The 27633-nt window shown below is 58.4% G+C and overlaps 1 protein-coding gene across 4 annotated transcripts; it reads left to right on the forward strand.

Annotated features, from left to right (window-relative positions):
• Nucleotides 1–6806: 6806 nt before the first annotated feature.
• Nucleotides 6807–27519, forward strand: RELT (RELT TNF receptor). Of its 4 annotated transcripts, none has more exons than XM_024255883.3 (11): nt 6807–6946; nt 19633–19702; nt 21065–21139; nt 21264–21430; nt 21652–21731; nt 22714–22971; nt 24348–24428; nt 24747–24828; nt 24991–25248; nt 25601–25799; nt 25958–27519. In XM_024255883.3, exons 2-11 carry the CDS (start codon nt 19658–19660, stop codon nt 26003–26005), a joined length of 1293 nt encoding a protein of 430 aa, XP_024111651.1. In that variant the 5' UTR covers nt 6807–6946; nt 19633–19657; the 3' UTR covers nt 26006–27519. The 4 variants fall into 4 exon arrangements, with proteins under 4 accessions (XP_024111651.1, XP_024111653.1, XP_024111652.1 ...); XM_054524794.2 differs by lacking the exon at nt 6807–6946 and adding an exon at nt 6972–7314; XM_024255885.3 differs by lacking the exon at nt 24991–25248.
• The last annotated feature ends 114 nt before the right edge of the window (nt 27520–27633 follow it).

A 27633-nucleotide genomic window follows, 5' to 3' on the forward strand; every position in this document is an offset into this window, starting at 1 on the left:
TGCTCCAACCCCTCTGAAGTCTTTGGAGCAGGGGTAGAATCCAAATCTGTCTGATTTCTGGTCTGAAGAGGTCTGTCATTAAATCAGACACAAGAACGCATAGGCCCAGCAACATGGGGCTATTCTGTGCAAGGACAGAGAGCCCTCCACACCAGAGTGCACCTGCAGAACTAAAGGTGGCCATCACTAGAAGGCATGTCATGCCTCAGCTCTGCTACACGCGTGAACGTTTCCAGCCTAAATGACTGACTTTTGAGTCAGCCCCTGAAGGGGCATGCAAGCTCATGCTCTGCAAACTGGCAGCACACCTCTCAGGGGTCTGCTGGGTCCTCAACACCACAGGACGGGCATGGACCGTCTCCCTGCAGCATCGTTTTACTGGGGCTATCTGGGGAGGAAGGGATTCTGTTAATAAGCACAGATGTATTATGGAGTAGGAGGCATCATTCATGTGGAATTTATAACGAAACAAAGCATTAGAAGGAAGACAGGCTTTGAAGCTGGACAGACCTTGTTTGAGATCTTGACTTTGCCGCTAACTAGCTATGTGCCTTTGGGCAAGTTGTATCCCCTCTGAGCCTCCATTTCCTCACGTGTGAAATGAGGCTGATGATCCCTTCCCGAACAGGACTGCTGCTTGGCTTGCAGAGGTCTTTGGATTGCAAGAAAGAGATTCATTGTGCTTGTGAACTAGAAGGGTGCTTATTAGTGAAGATGTGAACTGGCAGCAAGGAGCTGTCACAGGGCACTGTGGCCCAGACATCAGAGCTGCATCTCAGGACATCTGGTCTCTCCACTTGAGTCGCCAGTGCCTCCCACACTGCCAGTTAGTTGCTGTTCCACTGCTTTCCAGCTTCTGCTGCCTCAGGGCCTCTGCCTCCTCCACTCGGAGAACCCTGGGCAGACTTCAGTTTTAGCACAAGATACCCAAGGCCAGATCCTCACCACTTCCCCCACTCAAGTGCCTCAGTAAGAATGGGCTTGGCCCAGCCCACTGTTACTTAGAGGGCCACATTCCAGGGCACTGGCCAGCCTGTGGACAGCCCGGACCCCATCAGCTGTGGGCAGGGAGGCCCTGGAATGAGCATCAGACCCCAGGCTCCCGGCCCAGGGGAGGCTCCTGGAAGGATTAGCTCCTCTGAAGCAGTGGTTCTCAGCCTGGGATGCACATTATAATCATGAGGGCCCAGGCCAATTCCAAACCAATTAAATCTGAACTTTGAGGGTGGGACCCAGGTGTCTATATGTTTTTTAGAAACCTTTAGTTGAAGTATAACATTTATACAAAAAAGGACCTAAAAAAGGACCCAGCGTGATGGGTATTCATAAAGTGAACACACCCAGGTCAAGGAACAGAAAATCTCATCACCCCAGAAGCTCCCCTTAGACCTCCTTCTGGTCTACCCTCCAAGGGTAACCACCACCCTGGCTTCTGACACCATGATCTAGCTTCACCAGCCAAGGTAGAGAACTACTGCTTTAAAGGGAATGACTATGGTTAGCCACTGCGTGGGGGAAAGTGGGGCTTGGGTTTGATGTTAAGAGGGAACAGCAGCCTGGCCAACATGGAGAAACCCCATCTCTACAAAAAATACAAAAGTTAGCCAGGTGTGGTGGCATGCACCTGTGGTCATAGCGACTTGGGAGGCTGAGGCGGAGAATTGCTTTAACCCAGGAGACCAAGGTTGCAGTGAGCCGAGATTACACAGCACTCTCCAGCCTGGGTGACAGAGGGAGACTCTGTCTCAAAAAAAAAAAAAAAAAAAAAAGGAACAGCTCAAACCAAGGCAAGGCAAGGAGGGGTAGAGGAGCCTGGTGCAGGCCCAAGTGGATGGGGAAAGAGGAAAAGGCAGGGGAGCCTAGATTGGGAGCTCCATGAGCGTGGGATTTTGTTCTTTGTTCCATCCCCAGGCCTGCCACAGTGCATGACACACAGTAGATGCTCAGTAAATATTTGTTGAATTAAATCTGGAGAATTCAGGTGAGAACCAACTCTAGGTCTTGAATGCCACGAAACAATAAACCCAGCTTCCACTTAGTGTTTGCTGCAAGCCAGGAGCATGGATCATCTCGAATCCCCACAATGGTCCTGGGAGGTTGATACCATTATTACCCTCCTTTTCAGATGAGGAAACTGAGGTTCAGAGAGGTTAGATGCCTTCCTCAAGGTCACCTCCCCACTAACTGATAGAACCTGGAATCTGTCTGCTCAGGTCTCTGTATCTCATGGAAGAGGAGGGCCGGCCTGGTGTGGCTGGAGGACAGGAGAGACAGCCTGAGCACCCAGAGTCACATGTAGTCACTCATGAGGCTGGACTAATGTTCCTTAGACCAGCCCTGGGAAGGGGATCCAGATCCCAGATGAGTGAGGAGAGTCAAAGCCAGAGGCCATCTCCTCTTCAAGGGAGTTCTCCAGGTGGTCCCTTGGGTTAGGGACAGGGGGCAGGGTTTAGCTAGACCATCTATCTTATGGAAAAGATGAGGCACAGAGAGTGACAGGGACTTATCTGAGGTCACACAGAAAGGCAACATTGAGGCTGGGGGTAGCTGGGGAGGAGAGCCCAGGCAGGAAGGTTTCCTGTGGTCAGAAAAGCCAGGAAATTACCCTTAAAGCCAGGGGAGGCAGAAGGCTAGAGGAGCTGGCCTCCAGGGTCCCCGTTACACACCTCAAACCAGCCTCAGCACTGGGCTGGTCCAGAGGGCTTGGAGGAAGCAAGTCTGGCTAAGGCCTTACCTTAAACCTTCTGGGCAGGGCCTGGGGAGGGGATGGGGGACCCCAGGGCCTGAACTCAAGCTCCAGCCCGGCCTCTCGGCACTGTGTGATGCCAGGCAAGTGTCTGTCCTTCCGTAGACCTGGATGACCTCTGTGAGCCCTTCACATCTTCTGCATGCCTGCCAAACACCAAGTCTGTGTCCTCACAGACCTTAAGCCACAGGCCAGGTTGCAGGAAGCGGCAAGGGGAAGTCTATTTTAGGCCCAATTATAGCCAATGAGGAGTCCTGCCTGGCAAAGGCAAGTGAGCCGGCATCCCAAGCTGGGTCAGAGATAGTTTGCTGCATCCCAAGCTGGGTCAGAGGTAGTTTGCTGGGCTGGACTGGGGAGGGAGATAGTGAGCAGGCATCAGGGATAAATCGGGCAGAGCCCCTGCTGCCCAGGGCAAACACTGCACCAAGGGAAGGGAGAGGAGAGAGAGCTCCTGAGCCCAGCGGCCTGGAAGAAGCTGGTGCCCCCGATATGAGGTCTCAGCAGATCCTCATAACACGCTTGGATGGGAGAGTTCTCAGAGAGGTGAAGTCACTTGCCTAAGGTCACACAGCCTGGCAACGGCAGAACTGGGACTTAACCACTATCTATGTGACACCAAAGTGTATATTCTTCCATTTTCCCCTAGATTTCTCTTCTCTGGGCTCCTTAACCTCAGATGCTTCAGCAAGCCACCTGCCCCCGGGGGCTTGGCTCGCACTCCCTAGCTCTTGACCTGCTCGTGTTCTGGGCCCAGAGGGTAACTGGACTGCAAGTCTCACCCTGACAGTCCCCAGGGTCCCCACCAGCCCCACTGTCTGCAGTTCATGGCTCTGGGTTCCTCTCTCAGACTCACCATGGGACCAAGAATACCCCACACCTGCCTCCCTGAGCACCAGTCAGGTGGGCAACAGAACCTGGGATGGATGGAACTGAAAGTGCTGGGCCTCCCATGAGGGAGCCAGTGAGGCAGTCACCAAAGACTTGACACCTCCACCCCAGTGGGATTCTAGACCCAGGCCAGGGTCTGGACCTAAATACAGGTTGAACCTGGTCCTCAGACCCAGACAGCCCCAGCTCAGCTTCTGGCCTGGCCCCAGGCTGAGCCCCATCCTGGCCTCCTAGCCTCAGTTTCTCCTCAGACTGAGCCCACCCTCCCCTGGAGCTAAGACACAAACACAGGACAGCAGCCCACCTTCTTAGGGTTAGGACTTGGCCCGCTGGGAGTTAGCCTAGGGTGGAGCATTGATTTGTGCAATGGCACAATCTTGGCTCACTGCAACCTCCACCTCCCAGGTTCAAGCGGTTCTCCTGCCTCAGCCTCCCAAACAGATAGGATTATAGGCGCCCACCACCGCACCTGGCTAATTTTTTTTTCTTTGTATTTTTAGTGGAGATGGGGTTTCACCATGTTGGCCAGGCTGGTTTCGAACTCCTGACCTCAGGTGATCCGCCCACCTCAGCCTCTCAAAGTGCTGAGATTACAGGCGTGAGCCCCTGCGCCTGGCCTGGAGCATTGAAATTTAAGTCTGAGCCTCCCGTTCCTCCAGGCTTCTACTGTATGTACTTCCTTTTGGAATTCTAGCACAGCCAGCAAGCAGAGTGGCACCCACTACCTTTGGTCCATGACTCCGAGGCAGTCATCTACTCAGACCCCTGCAAACAGCCACACTGTGGTGGCTTTGATCCTGTGGCCCAGGATCCCCACCCCAGGCAAGGCCTGGCTGGGCCATGGCACCTGTACCCCTGCCTCCAGGTCCCCATCACAGCTCGTCCCAGTTTACTGGGACCTTGTGCTGTGTACCTACAATGAGGTGCACACATTCTCTGGGCCCACTTGCCCAGCTGTACCATGTGAAGTTCAACAAGATGGTCTCTGAGGTCCCTGAGCTCAGGGATTCCAGTGCTGACTCCATGGGTTCAGTTGAGATGCCAGGATTTTATAAAGCCTGTGATTCTGAGAGTCCTTTGTTCTCAAGCCTGTGGTTCTCCAAGCTCCATAAAAAGCGAGTCTAAATCTTTCCTGTGGCTTCCACAACTCCTTCCCTGTCTACTCACTGTGGAGCAACCCAGATGCTGGTAGACTCTCAGGGAGGGGCCCACGTCACAGTGGTTTCAGGGTCAGAGCTGGCTGCAGGAGGAGCTGGCCCATCCACCCAGCAGTAAATAATAATTAGGCTCCCTCATAACCTGGGGGTTGCAGGGGAGAGAAGTGTTTGGGCTGTGGCCCTGGGAGACCTACTCTATGGAGCTGCTGCCAGGGCAGCCAGGTAGCCCCCTCCCACAAAGAACTTCAGGCAACATGTCTGGCACCCCAGTTTTCAGATGAGGAAACTGAGTTGGGGGTGGATTTGATGAAAACCTCACAGAGAGCTGGTGGTAGAGAGGGGCCTGTACCCTCTCTGTGATGTCTGATTAATAGCCAGTGCTCCTTAAACAAAATGTATTTCCCCATTTAGTTTACTGATTGCGACAAGGTCTCACTCTCTCACCCAGGCTGGAGTGCAGTGGCACAGTCGCGGCTCACTGCAGCCTCAACTTCCTGGGCTCAGGTGATTCTCCCACATATTTTTGTAGAGACTGGGCTTCATCATGTTGCCCAGGCTGGTCTCGAACTCCTGGGCTAAGCGATCCTCCCAACTCAGCCTCCCAAGGTGCTAGGATTACAGGTGTGACCACTACACCTGGCCTTCCCCATTTGGTTTATTGAATGACACCTGAAATTGCCACCATTTGAACTCTAGAACTTAGAGCTGGGGTGTAGATGGTCCCCTTACAAAGAAAACATTTCCAGGAGTGGAGGGCATTCTGGATGCTCTGGCCTTCCATAGGCTGGGATGTGGGACCCTGGAAGAGCCCCAGCCCTGGAGGTCTCCATTGACATATGAGGGTGCTGATGTCAGGATCCTGACATCAATGACCTGTAGCTCCTTATGCCCTTCCCCCACAACCTGGGCATGACCCAGGGAAATGGAAACTCATCCCCTGCTCCCCTCCCCATGCGGTGTCCAGTTCTCCTCCTGGAATCTCCTGGACCCTGGGGACCTGACCTTTCCCGTCTCCTAGCCCCTGGGTTCAGATTCTATGACTGTTTAGAACCCCACCCCCAGCCATCTATCCCCAGCCGACTTATTTACCTTCCTTTCTCCATCTCTGTCATGGGCTGTGATGATCCTGACCCCAGCCAGGCCTCTGGCCCAGCACTTGGCCCTCCCTGGTGTCTCAGTCTCCCATCATCCCTACTTTCCCAGGAGGACCGCCTGAGATCCCCTGAATAGTACTGAGAGGGGGAACGGGCCACTGAGCTGCTCCCTCCAGTCCTGGCACACCCTGTAGCACAACTCCAGGGGACACGATTCGGTGTCGGAATACAGTGTGAATAGTGCCTGGAGTTTGTGATGACTGGCATTGGAAACTGGCAGGGTGCGATGGCTGTAGTAGGGAGGGGGGCACTGAGTCACCTGTCCTGCTGGAGGGAAACTAACTACCCTGGCAGAGAGAAGTGGTGCCGGGAGTGGGGGAGTGGAGGCAGGAAACGCCTCCTGGAGGATTTCACTAGGCCTTGAAGGATGTGCCGAAGCCCACCGTGTGGGCTTCCTTTATAGACTCACCTTCACCAGGCCTTTTCGCCAACTAGGTGAGGGTTTCCAGGGTTGGGCCTAGGCCTCGTCAACAAGGCAAAGTGAGGTTATTCTTCCTGGCTACCAACTGGCAGGAGGAAGATGAGGCCCAGAAAGGGGCAGAGGTGGCTCCAGTTACACTGGCAATGCTGAGAGGACCCAGAGGAGTATCTCAGTCTCCAGTCTCTTTATCTTGCTTCGCACAACCCCTTCTTTCTTGGTTGGGAGCCCTGAAGAGGCGGATGCAAGAGGCCCTCTGGGCCCCGCCGCCCAGTCCCGCGCAGCCCCCTGCAGTTCCCAGGGGCGCGAGAGAGGGCGACGTAGAGCAGCGCCGCCGGGCGGCAGAGCGGCGAGCCCCTCCGCGGCTCGGGGTGAGTCGGACTGGGGGCGCAGCCCGGGCTCTGACGTCGGGGGCGGAGCCGGCGGCCGTGACGCGCGGGGGCGGGTCTGCGCACCTTCCCGGCCCGGCCGGCGATTCATTCAAAAGGCGCGCAGGGTGCGCGGCTGTCCGGGCGCTCGCCTAGCCGGGCCGCGGCGCCGAGTCGAACGGGGAGCCGAGCTGGAGCTGCCGCGGCGCGGCCAGGTAAGGAGGGCGCGCGGAGCGCCCATCCAGAGTCCGCTCTCCGCGGCCGGGCCAGCGCGATACGGACCCTAGTGGCGCCCCCTGCCTCCCCGCGTCTCTGAGGAAGTTCGCGGGCTCGGCGGATGCTGCAGCCGGGCCGCGCGCCTCCCCCACCACCCTCCCGCCTCGCGTCCTGTCCCGGCGCCTTCCGCGCACCGGCCCCGGCCAGTCTCCGAGCCCCGTGACCTGCAGGTCCTCCGGCCGCGACTCCGGGCCGGCCCTGCGCGGTGGCTGTCGGGGGGCGCGCGGGGAAGCAGCGGAACTTGCGGTGTGAGGGGCCAGCGGGGCCCGGAGCGGTCCCCGGCCCGGGAAACTTGGACCGAGACCAGGTTGTGGTGTGGACTGGACGGCAGCGCCTCGGCGCGGCTGCGGCGCGGGGCGGCCAAGGGGGGGTCTGGACGGTGTCAGCCCGTGACTGTGGGTGACACGGCGCGTGAGGCGGCCTGGCTGGGCGAACGTGTGGCTGGGACACTGGGCGGTGACGCCGGGCCGAGCGGGCGACACAGAGGGGCTCTGTGTGTGGGAGACAGGCAGCGTGTGTGCGTGTGTTGTGTGAGGGAGAGACCCGGGGTCACTGGGGTCACGAAGTGCGTGGCTTGGGGCGTAACCGGCGCAGGGCCAGGGCCACCCGTTACTGTGAGTGTGAAATAGAGGGAGAGGAGCCCAAGTGACTGAGAACGAGCCGAGCTCGCTGGCGCCATGGTGTGCGTGTGGGGTCAAGTGGTGTCAGTGTGTGTGTGTGTGTGTGTGTGTGTGTCTGCGCCTAGGGCGATGATGAGTAAGAGGCAGGAGGAGGAGGGACCGGACCTAGGACACCTTCCAGCAGATGGGGGGCAATGAGGAAGTTGGGGAGCCAGGAGACAAGGGTCTCCAGGATTGTCCCCACGAGGGCACCCCTCAGGAGTTCAGCTTAGTGAGGAGATGGACCCTGAGGGATAGGCCCTGGCCGAGGGAGAAAGCCGAGTCTGGGCAACATCTGGTGGGGTGGCCCAGCTGGCAGCAGGGTAGGGGCCCTGTGGTAGTCTCAGCGTCCCCCCGCCCACCTGCACCCACACACTCACGCATCGAAGTCCCTACACCTGGCCAAGTTCTGCCCCTGTGTAATCTGTATTCTCAGCGAACCCGGACACAATCTTGTTCTCAGACCTCCCCCGCCCCCCTCCCCCGCTCCCCCGCGCAGGCCTCAGTCTCCCCATCAGCACACTGAGGTGCTGGGCTTTGAATGGACTGTGAATCATCACTTTGGGATCCTCTATTGTTTTGGGGTCAACCGCCTGTGTTCTCCCTTCCCTTCAGGCAGAAACAGTGCAGTGGGGGGTGGGGGCAGGCTTCTCCTGGGGACACAGTGGCTGCACTCAGGGGCTACTGATAGGGTTGGAAGCACAGCCTTCTCCCAAACTGGTCAAGGAAACGTTAGCCTCCCACCCAAAGGCTTCCTGGTCCTCTGTCACGAAATGGATCCATAGACAATATGGATCCCCAAATCCATAGACATTCACTTTTCTGCCTGGGTGTCCTTTCTTCAGTTCCTTGGGTTGGGGGAGAGTGGGGAGAGATTTGTTCCCCAGGAGTGGTCTCTGGTCTGGGAGGCTAAGTTCTTGCTGGAGAGCTGGAGCGGGGCCCTTTCGCCATCTGGGCAAGACCCTTCTGAGGCCCCTTCTCCCATACGAAGGTCTGTGGGGTTCATGCAGGGTGAGGTGGAAGCTGAGCTCCCTAGTCTAGGAGAGGGTGGCACTTGCTGTAGGATCTGGAAGTTCTGTCTTCTGCTGTCGTCCTCAGAAAATGCTGATTACATTCTAGGGGTGGGGGACAGTGTCAGGCACTGTTCTGAACACTTCATGGTGTTCTGTCTTGTTGAATCTTCGCAGTGATTCTGAGATGTAGTGACTGTGTTTCAGAGAAAGGAACTGAGGATCAGAGAAGCAAAGTGACTTGGCCAAGGTCATACAGAGTCAGGACAGTGCCAGGACTGGAATTCAGGTCTTCTGACCGCAGAGACCTGTGAGATGCTAAGAGAGAGGATCACCCACCTTCCTAATAACTGCTCATGGCTTTCCTGGACTTCTGTCTCTCAAACTTCGGCTAGTAGGCGTGGCCTTGCCAGAGCATTACATTGTGAGTTCTAAGTATGATATGTGTGTGTGCACACATGTCTGGAACACTGGGGATGGGTGGGTTACATGGTCTTCCTGTTCCTCTCCAGACTTCACTCCCAACCAGACATCACCAGAAAGACTTGTCCCCTGCCTTCTAGAGCCTGGACCTGGCTTTGGGGGTGTCCCATGGCTTTGAAGAGTGTATGGAGTTAGCAGCACAGCCTAGGGGTAGCAGGGAAAATTGAGAGTCCCAGGTGACCTTCATCATACTTGAGAGGCCCCCTCCCCTTTGCAGTTGCTCTAGAGGCATTTCCCCAAATCCACCTGCATGTTATGGTGGGGAGCAGACAGAGAGTGACCTTGAGCTGGTCCCTACTCTCTCTGGGCCTCGGTCTCCCTGTTCTTCCCAGAGACCCGTTTTGGCTCTGACCACTGTTGCCACTTGGCCAAGAACTGGAACTGGGGATCAGGGTGTCCCTCAGTCCTCTCTGCAGTGACTGGAGCTGTGCTTCTTAGGGCTGATGAAAATAGCTGTTGTGGTCTCTAGGGGCTGAGCCCGAGTTATTTCCATCCTCAGCAAAGAGGTGGAAATAGCTTAGGGCCTGGGAGGGGGAGCAAGAGGGGAAGGGTTAACTTCTCCTTATCCCAGCCTTAAAGGAGGCCCCCAGCCTCAGCCTGTGCCCTGAGGGGAAGGGTTAACTTCTTATCCCAGCCTTAAAGGAGGCCCCCAGCCTCAGCCTGTGCCCTGGCCAAGCCAAACCTTTTTGGGAACTTGGGCCTCTGGGGATGACAGTGGGGCCAGGCTGCGTTTCCACTTGTGACCACAGTTGGGACTGGTGTGATAGCTGCTGGCTGCTGGAGGGAGGGCCCTATGTCTAGTCAAGGAGGGGAGACATTGAGGGCCAGTCAGCACCTGCCACTACTCATAGGGTCAGGCCCAATCTCATTTCACAGAAGGAGAGACTGAGGTTCTGAGAATTCAGGGACTTACCCAAGGATTCCTAGAACTCTCACCTTTCAGATGCGGTACCTGCCTCCTGTCCTGAGTTTGCCATTCTGTGTCCACACTTTCCCTGGCGGCTGGAGGTTGGCCAGCACTGGAAGCAGGCCCAAGACACACCTTCCCGACGTCGGCCTGCCTCATATTCCAGCTCTGGCCTTGCCATCCCTGCCCAGGCTCTGGTTCTAGCTTCTGTGCTTGCACGTCGGCTCTCCCACACACTGCCAGAGTGACCTCCATAAAGTAACTCTTGCTTTTCGCCTACAAAGTACAGTTCAAACTCCTCACCTGGCATTGAGTCCTTTCCTTCCAAGGCCTTTCAGAATTTACATCTTCACCCTCGCCTCTCTTTGCCAGATGCCTTGTCTACCTTGCCTTTGCTTTTAAAGCTTCCCTCTTTCTAGAACCCTCTTGGCCATCCAGACTATAACCCCAGCTCCACCTCGCCCAGGAAGCCCTCCCGGCCCGAAATTAGTCTCTCTTCATTGTTGTGGACCACCTGCCAGGTGTCCTCCCTCACTGCTGGGGAATGGGCACAGGTTTGGGGCACCTGTGGGTAACGCATGCTCAGCTTGGTGGGGCCAGCGTGGCCAGCAGCCCACCCCCTCCCACTGCCATCTCTGTGCTGACGAGACCTCTTCCTGAGGAAAGGCAGCTGCTCTAGGATCCCAGCACCTGTGTGCTGGGAGGCACTGGGAGATTTGCACCCAGGTCTCTGGTGCTCACCATGACCTGAGGCAGAATGTGTGCTGGGGGGTGGGGGCAGAGACTCACGGCCACTCCTGTGGGTAGGAGGCAAGTGTAGTGCTTGCCATGGTCCTCGACATCTTGAACCAGTAGAGGCAACTGTCCCTGCTCAGGCCCTGTTGTGCGCCAGGTTCTGGGCCCAGCATTTCCTCACAACAGCACTGACCTGGGCCCTCTCCTTTCCAAGTTGGTATGGGGGAGCCTCGACTCAGAGAGCAGCCCTAGGCTGAGTCACGCAGCCACTTGTGTTGTAGTCAGGTACTCCAGATCCTGCCCAGCCCCCAGCCTGGTCTCCAGGCAGGAGGTGAGGGTCGAGGGGTTTGTTTGACAATTCTAACATTAGTTTCTTGAGAAGGGCCAGGCTGGTCAGTACCCAGTCTGGCTGGGCAGGACCTAACTACCTCTGTTATGGGGCCAGCCCTTCTGCCAGGTCAGCAGGAGAGAGGACCAGAGAGGAAGGGGTTTTGCCTGAGATCACTCAGCAGGGCGTGTTTGGTGCCATTCCCCACTCAGGATCGATGGGGGAGCAGGGATGTGGTCTCTGGACAGAGAGAATACCCACTGTGTGCTGAGCCCGTGTCTGTCTGGGCCTAGGCTTGGTGCTGCTGAGTGGGGCTGGAGTGGCAGAGAGGACAAGAGCCAATGCTGCATCCCTACTCTGCCCATCCCTGGGATTATGGCCCGGGAGGCTGTCACATCCTCAGCCTTATACTCCTGGGGGTCATCGTTCCCTCCAACCACAGGCAGGGAAACCAAGGCCCAGAGAGAGGAGGCACTTGCCAGGCACCAGTGTCACTGGGATCCAAATCCAGGTCTGCTGGCCTTGAAGGCCAGAGTTCTTTCCTAGGCCACTCTGGGAAAGATGAGAGCTCTATAAATAAACTGCCCATGTGGCTGTGAGCAAGTGCCCTGGCTAGTTGTCATAGACAGAGGGGGACAGCGGGGACCTCTACAGCCAGTTAGAGTCAGGGTCTGAGTGTGCAGGTAGAGAGAGGAGTGGGGGCTTCCAGAAGAGGGACCTGCACTTAGCCCGGTGCATGCTCTGTGAGGAGGAGCAGTGAGAAGGGAGGACCTTGGCCACCCACAACACCGGCCTGCTGCGTGTCTGGCCTCCTGCACACACCCGTTCCCTCCCTCCCTCAAGGAGCCTCACCCCTTCTCGAGGAGTCAAGGGAGACTGAAAACTGATGGCAGGGGTGAGGGGTGGGGGAGTCTGGAGAGGGGAGGGGGCCCTCTTGACAGGGAGGCTGGGGAGGCTTCCTACAGGAGGGGATGCCTGGCCCAAGACCTGATTGTAAGAAGAGCCCCTGTTGCCTGTGAACGCTGAGTCCTCCACCACACCATGAGGTCAGCTGCACTGGTGTAATTGGGAAACGGGCTTGGGAAGTTGGGACTGGGTTCCTGACTGCTGAACTACCCCTTACATTCCTGACCATGACCCTGGCTGGTGTGGGAGCAGGTGGATGCAGGCCTATACAGGGGCTGGGACATGGGCACCCAGGGCCCTCCCAGAGAGGCCGAGGCCCCTCTACTTGTGCTGCCAGGATTTACGTGGAGTTCCCCAAAGCACTCTTGCCACACCCAAGCCTCTGGGTGACCTCGGCTGGCTGTTGCTTGGTCCTGAGCTTGGGTTCCTCTGGCCCTCGTGGAGCTGTGTTGAGAGCCCTTAGTATCCCATGAGGCAGGGACTAGCACCCATGTTTGCAGAGGAAGACCCCGAAACTCAGGGAGGTTAAGTAACCTGCCCAAGGCCACAGATCCGCGAAGTGACAGAGCCAGAGTCTGAACCCTGGTGGGTTGCTCCAGGGCCCAACCTTGTCTCCTCCCTGCTCCACCACTGCACTTGCACTGACCCCAGTCCTCAGCTTAGCTCCACTGGGTAGGACCTGACCTGGAATGGCCCTGGGGGCGCCTCTTTCCCCAGTACTGCAAGTCTGGGGAGAGTTGGAGAATGGGGCAGACCAGGGCTGTGGTCTCCCCCAAGTCCCTCCCAAAGCCTCTGCCCAGGTCTTCCAGGTCAGGGTGATCGGGGGCAGGGCCCATGCTGAGCATATTAGGGACTCGGGATCAGGTTTATGGCCGGGGCAGGTGGCAAAGGTGGCTTCTTAGAGGAGGTAGCAGAGCATGAGCTGGGGCTGCAGTGAGGTGTCCTTCAGCATCCCCAGACCCGTTGCTGTCCTGTCTCAGGGCCAGGATTGGCAACACAGGGCTGTCCGTGGTGCTGAGAGGTTGATGGTGGGCCAGAAGCAGCGGAGATACCAGGCCTGGGTGGCTCAGGCAAGGGCTGCCTGCCAGTTGCCCCTACTCCAGGGTAGGTAAACTTCATCTCCTTCAAGGTGAAGTTGTTACGGGCTACCACTTGGCCTCTCTGAGCCTCGGTTTTTTCCATGTGAAGCATGGAACACTGTCTTTGAGGGGTTCAGTGAGACCCAGCTTAAAGTGGGAAGGGGACAGGCAGTAGTGCTCAGTGAGGAGGGTTAGGGAGCCCCCTCTGCCCGAGATAACTGTCTGGTCTCAGACATCCCTCCTCTAGCCCCAGACTCGGCCCAGGAAGTGGGACGAGGATTGCACCTATACCATACCCAGACTGGGAGGAGCTGGGTGGGCCAGGTGTGGCCACCTCAGCCCTTTTCTTGGCCTCAAGGGGCCAATTTAGCCCCCTTAGCCTCAGCCCCACCCCATCCACCTGAGCCACTGAAGCCCAGGCCCGGTGGCAGCCAGGAGGTCTGAGGTGCAGAACCATGCCCAGCTTCTGGGGGTATGGCTGAGAGTGGGCTGGGGAGCAGCTGCTGCCTGGCCTCGAGATGGTACAGGATTAGGGGCCTAGGATTTTAGGGGTTTATACCACATCATGGTGACCTGGGAGCTCATGGCTGCCCGGGGCTGTGGGAAGGGGCGGGAGTGGAGCACCTGTCTCACTGAGTGGCCCTGAGCCAGCCTCCGCACATCTCTGAGCTCCCAGCAGCAGCCCTAGTAAGCTGGGGCTCCACCCTGGGACTTCTTTTTCCTCACTCTGGGAATTCCCAGACTTCCCCAGTCTTCCTGCCTCTTTCAGTTCACAGCTCCCTTTCCTGCCAGAGCTGGCACAGACTAGAAAAATATGCAAATGAGTATAGATGCAGGCAACTCCTAGAGGCCCCATGGGATGGCGGTGCAGACAGCACCTTCTCCTGGGGCCCTCCTGGGTCCTTAGTAACAGGACCCTCAGTTGAGCCACCTGGGTGCTACTAGCTTGCTAGCCTCCACCATCAGGTTGGCAAACACTGCAGGGACATTTACTGTGTGCCAGGTCCTGGGCTAAGTTGCAGGGCAAAAGGAGGCAGAAAAGAGACAGTCCTGGGCTCCATTCCTGCTTCATCTCTTACTGGCTGTGTGACCCCCGCCAGTGACCTCCCCTGACCTCAGTTTGCCCAGCTGTGAAACAGGAATGCTCACTTCTCCTGCAAGGAAAGGCAGCAACCCAGAATGAGGGCCCGGCCTGCACAGGGCTGGGGTCCGCTCCTTTCCCTGTGAGTGTGGAAGAGGGAAAGCCACTCAGCATGATCACTGCCCTACTTCAGCCCCAGTTGCCAGGGAACTGCTGGGCTCCTTGCTAACCTGGATTTCTCTGTTGATGGGTGGCCTTTGTCTTCCTGCCTTGGGTGCGGCCACCGCCAAGGGAGGCCTGTGTCCAGCTGTGTTTCCAGGCAACCCTAGCCTCTGGAGGCCAGAGGGAGGTCCATAGGCTCAGGAGCCACTGTCTGGGAAGCAGAGTAGCTGCCTCCCCACCTGCCCTGCTCCAGATGGGCACCAGCCCCCACCTCCATCTCCCCCAGTGCGGCCTCCCTTGGCAGGCAGCCTGGGGAGCCTGCTGAGACCGAACTGTTCATTCATCTCCCTCCCTTGCTTAACCTTTCCAGGCTCCCATAGGCCCTAGGGGGAAGTGCAGGCTTTTTGGCAGGCAGCTGAGCCTTGGTGTGACCTGAGCACTGCCCACCGACCTTCCCAGAATCCTCTAGACTCCTCCCGTCTCCTCCACCCTCCCACCCTCCAGATTCCCACCAGGGCGAACCCAGCACCGCCTGTGTACCAGACTCTGTGCCAGGCACTGAACGTAAATAAAAGGTGTGTGACCTTTTCCTCCACATTCCACACATAGGGAAACTGAGTCACAGTGAAGTGTGGGGAATGCTTACTCTGTGCCAGGCCTGTGCTGAGTACTTAATGTGATTCTCTCCTTTCAGCCTTACCACAGCCCTCTGCAGGCAGGCCACAGAGCCAGTGCAGGACAGAGCAGAGCAGGACTGCACCCCACACTTTGTATCCCCAAGTTAGCCCAGGGGTTCAGATGTGGGTTCTGACCCACCCCAGCCTCTGGGCTCCTTCCCCCTCAGCCTGCTCACTGGCCCTTCTAGCTCGGCATAGCTGGGCTCTCTACCAAGAGTGCCTTTTCTGCCTCCTCCCCCAAATCAGCCCATACCTGCCCAGGTCGGCACTGGGCATGGAGCAGGCAGCTCGTGGTGGGGAAGGGGCTGGGTAATAGGATCTGCATGGCACCATGAATGCTGAGGGGGAGGTGGGGGAGAGGGTACTTCCAGGAGGAAGTGACTTCGAGCTGAGCTCTAAGGAAGAGTGGGTGCTGGCCAAGTGATGAGGGGAGAGCAGAAAGCAGGTGTAGCGTATGTGAGGGTGGAAAGCACTCAGAGTGGCAGGCGTGTGGGTGGGGGAGGTTGGCGGGGTTGCGTCACGACGCCATCCTGAGGGTGGTGGGAGCTGGCCCAGGGCCAGGGCCAGAACTGGGTGTCAGGGCACCTAGGCTGCAGGGCAGGACTGACCTGGAGGCCAGAGACAGGGCAAGGGGGCAGGAGCAATGGGCGCAGGCCCTGGGATAGCTTAGGGACTGTAGGGAAGGGGAGGGCCCTGCCTAGGGGAGGGGGAGTGGCATGGCAGGGCCCGGGTGACCCCAGCGAGCTTCAGTTCTGGGAAAGGGGAAGCTGCCTGTGGCCTGGGCTGGTGGCACAGCTTCCTCTTTCTCTGAGGCCTCCGGGGCTGCACCTCCCTGGGGCTCCACCGCCTGTGGCCTCAGTCGCGGTCTGGGGCCCTCAGCTTGGGGGTCTGGCCATGGCCTTTGCTAGTTGGCTTTTCTCCAGGGAATTTCTGGTTCTCATTGTTCGGGCATTTTTTTGGCGGGCTGAGTCTGAGGAAACCCTCCCCGCCTCGTGAGCCTGTTTGGAGGCCTCCCGCTTCAGACATGGGGCTGGGTGTGGAGTTTTGTGGCAAATGAAACAGACGTCCCTGCCCTCACCACTGTCTGGTGGGGGAGCAAGGAATAAACAAGTAAGCAAACAAATACTTAATCACAGCCCTCTGCCAGCAGGGCAGAGGAGAAGGGCTGTGGAGAAGGAAATCCCATGACCTACTTTAGCTTCATTACCTCCTTTAAACCCCATGACTGGCTGGGCATAGCGGCTCGCACGTGGAATCCCAGTACTTTGGGAGGCCAAGGCAAGAGGATCGCTTGAGCCCAAGAGTTGGAGACCAGCCAGGACAACATAATGAGACCCTGTCTCTACAGAAAATAAATTTAAAAATTTAGCCAGGCGTGGTGGGGCATGCCTGCAGTCTTAGTTACTCAGGAGGCTGAAGCAGGAGGATCACTTAAAAGTTCAAAGTTGCAGTGAGCTGTGATGGTGCTACTGCAGTCCATCCTGGATGGCAGAGTGAGACACTGTCTCAGAAAAACAAAACAAAACAGAAATTCCCCAAAAACTTCGTGACAGCCTTGCCAGCGAGATGAATGTCCCCATCTCTGTAGATGAGGAAACTGAGACCCAGTGATGTGAAGGTCCCACAGGGAGTTGGTGGCAGTGGAGACTGGGCCCCAGGCTAGGAGACATGGGAGGAGTGGCCTCTAAGCTAAGTTCCTTCTCTGCTACCCCCCTGGGGCCCCTCCTCCCCATCCAGTGTGGCTGGGTGTGGCTCTCCTCTGTCAGGCATCGGAGGCTCTGGGGCCTCACTGACTGCCCAGCCTTCAGGATGAGGCAGAGGCGGATATGGGACCTTCGCAAATCCTCTCCCAGCCGAGGGGGCTTCCATCTAACTGTTTTTTTGATCATGGTTCCAGGGCCGTTTTAGACAGTGGAGGCCTCGTGGGGCAGGGGGTGAGGGGTGCTGAGCAGCAGGTGTGGACATGTGTGTGCACCAGGCCTTTCTACCTGACCGGGCAAGTCCAGCGGGGGCTCAGTCTGGGCTGAGTGTGGGGGCCGGGCAGCCAGACTGGAGTAAGTGCTGGTTTGGGGTAATGAGAAGGTGCGTAATTAGAAGGCGCAAGGCCCTAGGTGGCAGTGTCTGTGCGTGTGCTGAAGTGGGCCCTCGCTGGCTTTGAGTCTGGGCCTTTGGACCCTGCTTTCTTCCTGGAAGGTTCTAGATCACACAGCTCTGCGTCTGTCTGCAGATGAGCAGCTGCATAGCTGCTCCCTGTGGGCTCAGGTCACCTAGCAGTTGCCACCCAGGGTTGGGGTGGTTCTAGGGCTCTTTGCTGTGGTTGCTTGGCCTGTTTTCACCCCCACATCAGCCCTCTGGGCCTACCTTGGGGACATGGAGGGCTGCTAGAGCCGGGGGCTGGGCTGTTCGGTTGGTCACGGTTCCCCCTGGCTTTGTCTTTTTTTTTTTTGAGATGGAGTCTTGCTCTGTCACCCAGGCTGGAGTACAGTGGCATGATCTCGGCTCACTGCAACCTCTGCCTCCCAGGTTCAAGCGATTCCCCTGCCTCAGCCTCCTGAGTAGCTGGGATTACAAGTGTGCACCACCACACACCGGGCTAATTTTTGTATTTTTGCTAGAGACGGGGTTTCAGCATCTTGGCCAGGCTGGTCTTGAACTCCTGACCTTGTGATCCACCTGCCTCTGCCTCCCAAAGTGCTGGGATTACAGGCGTGAGCCACCATGCCCGCCACAGCCTGCCCCCACCCCCAGCATCGGGCTCTGTCTCACATAGTCAGGCCTAGCGGGGAAGTGAAGCCTGAAGACTCGGGGCTCATGGTCAGATCTGTGGGTTAGATCCCTCAAAGGACAGGGGAGGGGCCATGGGGAGACAGGCTCGAGGTGGGAGCTGGGTCCTGGCAAGGGCACAGGACACTTTGGGGCAGAAACTGGAAGGAAGACTTGTGACCAAATTTGAGGAGTGACAGGGGACCCTCCCCAAATGGCCTGGGGGTGCCATCTGTTGGGTGTTGACTGCCAAGTGTGGCCTCCACCCTACACTGTGGCCTTACCTTCTCCTGTCCCTGGCTTTCCCCTGAGCTGGCCTGGGACCCAGAGTGGCTGCCAGTGACCTGGAGAGTCCTGAGATGATGTGACTGCTGCCCACTCCCTCCCCTGAGTGTAACTCAAACCCTGGGCCCCTCTGAGATCTGCCAAGAGGGAGGGCGGGTGGACAGATCGGTTTCCTGGGCTGCTATTCTAGGTGGGAAGGTGGGGCTGCCTGCAGGGAGAGGGCTCTGAGTGACTTGGGACTACCACAGGAGGCGCTTTTCTCATCTCACCGGGCTTGGAGTCACAGCCGGGGCCTCAGCCTGCGGCGGCCCTGAGCCAGTGGCTGGGTTCCCAGGCTGCCCCTGGGCTTAAGAGGCTGCATGTGGCCTGAGGAACACAGCTTTCCTCAGCCTCGTGCCCCTGAAGCCAGGCCTCCAGGAAGTACACAGTGGACTTCCTTGCTCTGCCACCTGTCCCTTCTGCTGTCTGATGTGAGTCCTTTGTCCTGCTGTGTCCACCTCGTCCACTGGCCGGAGGCTTCTCCAGAGCAGGCCGCCGTCTGGGCCTGGGGGCCTCAGTCTCAGACCGGTGGGCCGTGGCGCCACCATGGATATTTCTCTGAAGTATCACACACTGCACTCCCACTCTGCTTTATTTCGTTTCTTGGCACTTACTACCAACTGGCGGGGGCACCTCTTTGTTTGCAGTTGGGTCTTCCCTGGGATGGAGCTCCCTGCAGACAGGGACCTTGTCTGTCTTGTTCATACCGATTTCTCCAGTGCCTGCATGCAGTAGGTGCTGGAGAGATGACAAAGACAGAGCACTGGCTGCTGTGACCACCCCAGCCCCATAGGTCTGCCAGGGGCAGAGCTGTGGCCAGACATGTTCCAGCCTCAAGGGAGGAGTCAGCCTCCCTGGAAGAGGTGTGGACAGTGGCCATACGGAAGGACCAGGACCTAGATGGGGTGGGGAGCTGTGGGAGCCAGACCCACTTTGGGGAAAGCTTCTAGAGAAGCTTCTGGAAAGAGAGGCCTTCGTGTTGGGCTTTGAAGGGTAAAGGAAAAGGCCTTCCTTGGACCAGAACCAGCAGGAGTGAAGGCAGAGGCCGGGCATGCTTGCAGACCTGTGAGGAGGAGGCGGCAGGAGCCTGAGCCTGGAGCGCTGGGCTGGAGTGTGGAGGCCGGGCTGGGGTGTTGGGTGTTGGTTGCAACCCTGTCATCACGGACACAGGCCGCCACACGCACTTCCTTCCCCTGCCGATGCCTCAGGGCACCTGGCAGTTTAAGGAAGGGGAAGGAAGCCCTTCCTCCTCTGGGAAGCCTCCCAGCCTGCAGAGCCTTCTTCCTGCCTTCCTGCCTGTGCTGCCCTGTGAGGCCGGCTCCCAGGCAGGGCAGCCCCCTCTGCTTGGGCCTGCACTTGCAGGTGTGGAGCCGGCCTCCCCGGGCTTTGCCTGCCCAGCAGCACCTTGCCTGCTCCCCATGAGTCCTGTCATCCTAGAAGTGGTGCTGAGGGGACAGCAGCTGCCTGCCTGTCCCTGCCACTCTGCCGAGCCTCCTCTCCATCTGCCCTAGGCCGGCGACCACCAGGGGCCTAAGGATGAAGCCAAGTCTGCTGTGCCAGCCCGTGTCCTGCTTCCTTATGGTGAGTTGGGGATGGGCCCTGGAAAGGAGAAAAGCCGCACCCTCAGTCCTGCAGCCCTCCAGCAAGAGAGTGCAGACACTCCCGGGGAACCCTGTGCTGGGCAGGGCTCAGTTACTCAGCTCTTGAAGAATCTGAGGCAGTCGGACCCTAGGAAGCACCTCTGGGCCCACCCAGGCTTATCAGGGAGATGGAGAAGGAAGGGCTTGCTGGCATTTATGGGCAAGGCAGGCATGGCTGAGGGCAAGATGCCCGTTGGCACGCAGGCGTGAGAACGGAGCCCAGTCCAGAGGGCATGCTGGGTGCCAAGAGGAAACTGGGCAAAGGAGGCCTGGGATTTGGACCCTGAGAGCCATAGCACCTCAGGTGCTGGGGTTCAAGATCTGTATTGGTCTGGGGGGTCCCAGATTCCAGGTCCCAGGATCACAGGATCAGGCCAGCTTCCCGGAGCTGCAGGCGAGTCCACATTACAGACTTGCAGCATCTTGGGGTCTGCCCTGGGGCCCATCTTTCTGCTGTGATGCTGGAAGCTCAGGGAGGGTGAGACTTGGCTTTGTGCCTTGCTAAGGGTTGCTCCGTGTACAGGAGGCCTTCCAGCCTTAGCAGGTGCTGGGAGCCGCTCTGGGGTCGGAGGAAATCCCTATTCCATCTCCAGGGCAGCTGATGGTAGCCTCATCCAGCCTAGGCCAAACTGGGGGACTCCAGGAGGGATTCAGGAGAGACAGTTCATTCCTAAGAATGGGAAGCAGAGAGAACTCCTAGTGAAATGGGCTGGGGACACACACTGAGAAGATGGAGCTTTCTTTTGGGATGTGTCTCCCTGTTTGGGTGTGTGGGTGTGAATGGGGTAGCCTCGCCTTGAGGGGAGGTTGCAGAGGAGGATGTGGTCCTGGAGACTTTCGCTGAAGGGAGGGCCCAGAATAGGAAGCGCCACCTGCGGACTTGGCTCCAGGGATTATAAATGAGGCTGGTTAATGATATGCCCAGCTGTGATGGGGGCAGGGATGGACCCAAAGTAGGAGGAAGGGGGGCAGAATACGAGAGAGGATTCGGAAGCATTTCCTCCTCATCGTTCTGGTTAGCTGGAAGGGCTTGAGATCCTGATGTGGCCTTATCTGGGGCTTTCCAGCACTTTCCAGAGCCAGATGTGGCTCTCTCCCTGCCCAGGTACTGGTCTTGCAGCAGGTCTGGGACAGGACAGGTTTTCCTCAGTGTGAGGGATTGAGGTTAGAAGAGTGTGTCCCTGAAGCCCGGGTGGAGTAGTCAGTGGTCCCCACCACTGGGGTTTCAGGAAATAGGTGACCCCAGAGGGTCTCTTTCTGCCCCAGCACTTTCTGCCTCTTTCAATGCCTGCTGTTCTTCTAGCTGCTGCCCTGGCCTCTCGCCACCCTGACATCAACAACCCTTTGGCAGTGCCCACCTGGGGAGGAGCCCGACCTGGTGAGCATTGCCCTGCTCTCCTGCCTGTCCTGGGAGGGCCCTGAGGGCCAGGGGCAGAGTCCCGTGTCCCCAAGGGTCCTCAGGCTTGGCTCCTGGCCGTGCCCTCACCCTTTACCTCCCACAGGACCCGGGGCAGGGCACATTATGCAGGCCCTGCCCCCCAGGCACCTTCTCAGCTGCATGGGGCTCCAGCCCATGCCAGCCCCATGCCCGCTGCAACCTTTGGAGGAGGCTGGAGGCCCAGGTGGGCACGGCAACTCGAGATACACTCTGTGGAGACTGCTGGCCTGGGTAAGCCAAAGGGAGTGCGGGGAGGACTCCTGGCTGGGTGACCAGGACTCTGGATCCTGGGGCCCCAGCCTTATTTACCCTGAGCAGGCCTCATTCTTCCCATCTGTGAAATGGGATGGGGCAGGACCACTGAGGGTGCCTGGTAGGAAGGAATCCAGCCTCTCCTAAGGATAGTGTTTGGGGAAACTTCTGGGCCTCAGTGGTATCTTCCCTCCTCGCAGGTGGTTTGGGCCTTGGGGGGTTCCCCGTGTTCCATGTCAGCTGTGTTCCTGGGCACCACTGGGTACTCATGGCTGTGATGGTGAGTGGCAGACTGGGGCTAGGACTGGTGCAGGGGTATGTGCGGGAGGGGCCAGTGAGTTGGAGCCCAGCAGCCTCTGCAGTGTTCATGTGGGGGCAGTGGGGTCCTTCTTCCAGCCCAGGGCAGGGCGTGCACCCAAAGGGTCTCCAGCAGGGCACAGTCAGCCGCTCCCCTGGCTGTTTCTGCCCACCATGCTTCCGAGTGGCAGAGAGCGTCCTGCAGATGGCAGCCACAGCTGGGGGCTGGGGACTCACATACTGACCTGTCCCCTGTCCCCATCCCTTCAAAGAGATTCACGCCAGCCAAGTGCAGTGGCTCATGCCTGTAATCTCAGCACTTTGGGCGGCCAAGGCAGGAGGATCACTTTGAGACCAACTTGGGCAACATAGCAAGACCCTGTCTGCAAAAAATAAAAATAAAAAATTAGCCGGGCGTGGTGGTGCTACTCAGGAGGCTGAGGCAGGAGGATTGCTTGAGTCCATGATTTCCATGCTGCAGTGAGCTGTTATCGCCCCACTGCACTCCAGCCTGGGCAACAGAGTGAGACCCTGCCTAAAAAAAACCCATGCAGATGAGTGTGCGCACGCAAACACTCACGTACACACACGCACCTCCTCCCGCCGCTGAGTCAGTCACCCCCTGAGGCACTAGATTCATGGCCAGGCCACAGGGAGGCAGATCCCATGTCCCTGTGCCCAGACATGTGTCCTGTGTGCCATCTCTTCACCCCCTGACCCCAGCGTTAGGGGAGGGTGGGGCTGGGTGTCTGGCCATCCTGAGGAGGCCTTGTTCAGGACAATGCTTCGATGGCCAGAAAGGAAAACAGGAGGGCAGTGGGTTGACCTTTGCATCCCCAGCATGGCGGGGAGTGGGCTGCCCTGGGCACATTGGCTCTCCTGCAGCCCCCACTGACTCGGGCCCTGGGCCCCTGTCTCTCTGTGTTTGTGTCACTCTGCTTGCCTCCATCGTCTGTGATGCTCAGAGTGGGGGCGGCGGGCCCGACGTGGCGTGGAGGTGGCAGCAGGGGCCAGCAGCGGTGGTGAGACACGGCAGCCTGGGAACGGCACCCGGGCAGGTGGCCCAGAGGAGACGGCCGCCCAGTACGCGGTCATCGCCATCGTCCCTGTCTTTTGCCTCATGGGGCTGTTGGGCATCCTGGTGTGCAACCTCCTCAAGCGGAAGGGCTACCACTGCACGTCACACAAGGAGGTCGGGCCTGGCCCTGGAGGTGGAGGCAGTGGTGAGGCCCGGCTGGGGTCCAGGTGGGGAGGACGGGGGCAAGAGCCCAGCCCCAGCTCCACTTGGGGGCTGCCAGCGGAATCCTGCCTGGCCTCTGGGGTCTGAGAGGGACAGGCCTGGGAGGTGACAGCTGCAGACTGACAACATGGGAGTAAAGGTGAGGGGACGGAGGTGTGGCCTTGGGGGCAGAGCAGAGGCAGCACAGCTGGTCAAGTGGCTTCAGTGGGATCCCACCCTGGGTGAAGCCTTGCCCAGATGTGGGGATCTGGACACTTTGGAGGCCACAGTTGTGTGTATGGTTCCAGGGTCGGATGGCCTTGGAGTTACTCAAGGTGACCTCTGACCTCTGGCCTGGAGTAGGAGGGGTGCCCTGTGTCAGGAGGGCTGGCAGGGCAGCTGGCCTGTCCTGGGGAGGCACCATGAGGGGCTCGGGTTTCGGTTCCAGGCTGTAGTTTGAGTTACAAGGCCTGGAACCGGAGGGACAGGCATGTGCCACCACCTTCACCCCCAGGGCCCCGGGCCCCTTTCCTTCTTCCCCACACCACTACTGCCCTGAAGGGCAGGGCCCCCTCGCACACACCCTGCCCTGGGCCCATGGGAGCCTGTGGCTACCTCATGAGTGAAATGGCATCTCCCATGCTAGCACCCTGGGCTGTCTGGGGCTGGCATGGGAGCCAGAGCCCCTTCTAAGTCCTGACACTGAAGTCTGGCGGGGGCAGGAAGCAGACAGGAGCAGTAAACCGGCAGGAGGGAACGTGGTGACTCAGGGCCATTTTGCCTGGGACTGCGCTTGTTTTCCTAGAGACTTCCTTTAACTGCTGAATGCTGCCTGGTTGCAAGTCCTGGGAGCTCTGTTTGCTGCTGGGCCCAGGGCTGATCATCGTGGCCCATTCTCACACCCTTGAGATTTGGGCCCAAAGCTGACCAGGGGCCCTCAGTTAAATTGTTACACAGACAGGGCACGGTAGAGAGGCCATGGAATAGCAGTTTGCTGTAGATTTGGGGAGTTCTGGGTAGGGTGGCAGCCCACAGCTCCCTGAGGCTGAGGAGGAGACAGTGCAGACCCAGAAGACGCTGACGCACTGCCCCCTCCCCCGCCCAATTCAATGACTGGAGTTCATGTGGCCCTGAAACCTCTATGCACCCGGGCTGTTGGGTGCAAGAAGCAGTGGTGTTGAGTCATGAAGGTGATATGGGCTTCTCTGAGCCTGGATCCCCCATTTGCAGGGCTCTGGGAGACTTGTCACCTAAATGCACATGCTCAGGGCCCTTAAGAAGGCCAGGGGTGCCCTCTGCTGGCAGACCGTGGTTTAGCTCAGGAGCGCGGCTTCCCCCCTCTTCCCCAGGATCAGGGCCCTCTTCCCCCCTCTTCCCCAGGAATCAACCCTGCCTACCGGACTGAGGATGCCAATGAGGACACCATTGGGGTCCTGGTGCGCCTGATCACAGAGAAGAAAGGTGAGGAGAAGGTCTGACCCCATCCCAGTGCCCAGGAGAGGAGGGTTTCCTCCAGGAGCCTGTGAGGCAGCCGCAGTGGACAGAGTCTTGCCCTGCTTTGCCTTCCCTGCTGGGGTGCCTCAAGCAGCCTGGTGCTCTCTGACCCCGGAGTGCACACCTCTGCCTCCCATTCTTGCCTGATGAAGTGGGAGGAAAAGGCACACAGCCCGGGCTGGGAGTGGTGGTATGGAGGGTAGGTGGGGGATTCTCTGCTGGGGCAGGGGGTGGGAGGTGTGTCCCATATGGCCAGAGCAAGGGTCTGACTGCAGCTACCCACAGAGAATGCTGCGGCCCTGGAGGAGCTGCTGAAAGAGTACCACAGCAAACAGCTGGTGCAGACGAGCCACAGGCCTGTGTCCAAGTGAGTGGGCTGGTGGGAGATGACGGGGCCAAAACCTACATTAACCAGCCTGCCTCCTAGGGATCTCCCACTTGGGTCTCCCTCCTCAAGTCACCCTGTTCCCTGCTGGGGTCTCCTGCCCCTGGCCTGGCCTATGGCCACTTCTGCCCGTACCCCCTGCAGGCTGCCGCCAGCGCCCCCGAACGTGCCACACATCTGCCCGCACCGCCACCACCTCCACACCGTGCAGGGCCTGGCCTCGCTCTCTGGCCCCTGCTGCTCCCGCTGTAGCCAGAAGAAGTGGCCCGAGGTGCTGCTGTCCCCTGAGGCTATAGCCGCCACTACTCCTGCTCCCAGCCTTCTGCCTAACCCGACCAGGGTTCCCAAGGCTGGCGCCAAGGCAGGGCGTCAGGGCGAGATCACCATCTTGTCTGTGGGCAGGTGAGGTGGGCACAGACGCAGCAGGGGCAGGTAAAGACGTGACAGCCTGGGGGCCGGGAGGGGGAGGCAGGGCCCCAGCTTTGGCCCTGAGCACCCTGCTCAGTGGGAGCCCTGCCCTTATTGGGCCTCTCTGGGCAGTGGAGGTGGCCAGAGAGATCAGGACTTCCCGGTTACGCTGTGTGTCACATGGAGCCCTTGCGTCCCTAGGGCAGCATCTTGGCCCCCATGGCACCCAGGCCTCTCAAGCTCACACTTTGGTCCATGAACTTGCTCTGTGACCCCGGGCACGTGCTGCCTTCTCTGTGCCCGGGGATCCCCGCTAATGGGGATGATTGCCACACTCTCCTCACAGGTTCCGCGTGGCTCGAATTCCTGAGCAGCGGACAAGTTCAATGGTGTCTGAGGTGAAGACCATCATGGAGGCTGGACCCTTGGGGGGTGATCTCCCTGACTCCCCACAACCTGGCCTCCCCTCTGAGCAGCAGGCACTGCTAGGAAGTGGCGGAAGCCATACTAAGTGGCTGAAGCCCCCAGCAGAGAACAAGGCCGAGGTGAGGGTCAAGGAGAAAGGTATCTGTCGGCACCTGGGCCAACCCTGACCAAAGACGGGGCAGGGGTGGAAGTGTGGCGGGCCCTAGGCAGGGGCCACTTTCTTGGAGCCAGAAGCCAGCCCCTGACTCAGCTCTGACCCCTCACCCCTGTCCACCAGGAGAACCGCTATGTGGTCCGGCTAAGTGAGAGCAACCTGGTCATCTGAGGGGTGGTCTAGTCTGAGGACACTGCGGCCCTGCCCTGGGAGGTTCCGAAGGCTTCCTGGAGGAGGTGGAGCTGCAGCTGGGACTGTGAGGACCGAGAAGCAATGGCCCAGCAGACGAGACAGCAAAGACCAAGGCCTGGAGGTGGGAGCGTCCGCCCCAGTGAGGAGGCAGGTGGCCGGCGGGCACTGTGTACAGGAGCAGGCTGAGCCCCGCCCCCGGCCCTGCTGCCATGTTGCTCCTCTGCAGGATGCCCCAACCCCCGTGCCTGCCCTGGCTGGATCCTAGGAGCCCACGGGATTCTCTGTATCATCAGAGGGCTGGGCTTGGCAGAGGGGAGGGGCCCGTGCCCGTCACCCCGGCCCCATTCCTTGGTAATTAGCCACACCCTTGCCTCTGTACAGGGCCCTAGAGCAGATGTGCGTCCCCCTCCTCTTCCAGCAGGTCTATAAAGGGAAGGGGCAGCAGAAGGTCCTGGGCTAGGAGAGTGAGTCCCTGGGTTCTAATCTTGGGCACGTCTGTGGCCATCGCTGGGTCCATTTTTCTGACTGTGAAGGAAGGAGAGACGTCTCAGTACCCAGGGCCTCTTCAGCTCTTTGTAGGTTCTGGGCTGGGTTGTGGGGGACTGGGGAGCAGGGCTCTACCATCCCTCCTATTAGTAGCTTTATCCAGCCCCATTTTTGCTGCTTCCAGGGCCTCTGCCTTCAAGGCCCCCGTGGGGCTGTCCATCCGTGGCTCTGCCTACGGAAGGGGCTTAATGCATGTGCCTGCCCCTCCCCTAGCTGTTTTTAATGAAACTGAAAAAATAGACTTGATCCCGGCAGGACTGTGATACAGAGCCCTAGCCTTCCCAGCCAGCCCCAAGATCTCAGGAGCTTTAGGGAGAAGAGTGTTGGTGGGGCTGGAGCACACCTCGGGCCTCAGTGGTTTCTGTGTCCCTGTGGTGCCAGTGCTTCTGGGCAGTGCAGGCGGCTGCCAGGCCCAGCCCTGACCTCCACTCTGGCTCAGCAACCTGATTATTTATGTGGGGCCGTGCAGGCATGGGCCCACTGCCTGTCCGTCCTGTTTCTCTTATTTATTGAAACTCACCATTGCCCTAACCTTGTGTCTCCACCCCCTTCCATGTGTTGAATAATAAAAGGTGGGAAAGTGCTGTCACGAGGAGCTCCTTTTCTCTGTGCCCTTCCCAGCTTATCCGCCTGTTCTACTTGTACCTGTCCAGCCTTACCCTGTGTTGGGCACCGTGACAGGCTGCCCTCCCCTCGCAGTTCCTGCCCCTCAGCAGCCAGGGAAGCAGGGCCCAGAGGAGACCCATCAGTTCATCTGGTTCTCACCAAAGCCCCTAGCTAGAGGCAGGGCTGTCCCACAGAAATAGTGTGAGCCACATATGTGACTTTAAATTTTCTGACAATCACATTTCAAAAAGTAAAAAGAAGCAGTTGAACTTAATTTTTTTTTAACCCAGTCTATCCAAAATATTTTCATTTCAATATAAAATAAGTATAAAAATTGTGAATGAGCTGTTTTTGGTTTTGCTTTGAAATCTGGAGTGTATCTTATACATCTTGATTGGAACTCAAATATTTCAAGGGCTCCATAGCCACGTGGCCAGCAGCTACCACACTGGTCA

Source organism: Pongo abelii, chromosome 9 (assembly GCF_028885655.2).
Source record: "Pongo abelii isolate AG06213 chromosome 9, NHGRI_mPonAbe1-v2.0_pri, whole genome shotgun sequence".
NCBI lineage: Eukaryota > Metazoa > Chordata > Mammalia > Primates > Hominidae > Pongo > Pongo abelii.

Bases quoted from the DNA above. Each gene is read 5' to 3' on its own strand.
- RELT (XM_024255883.3), top strand. From the start codon at position 19,658: ATGAAGCCAAGTCTGCTGTGCCAGCCCGTGTCCTGCTTCCTTATG. The intron at 22,972-24,347 runs GTGAGGCCCGGC...CCTCTTCCCCAG, and splicing joins CCCTGGAGGTGGAGGCAGTG to GAATCAACCCTGCCTACCGG. The intron at 24,429-24,746 runs GTGAGGAGAAGG...AGCTACCCACAG, and splicing joins CCTGATCACAGAGAAGAAAG to AGAATGCTGCGGCCCTGGAG.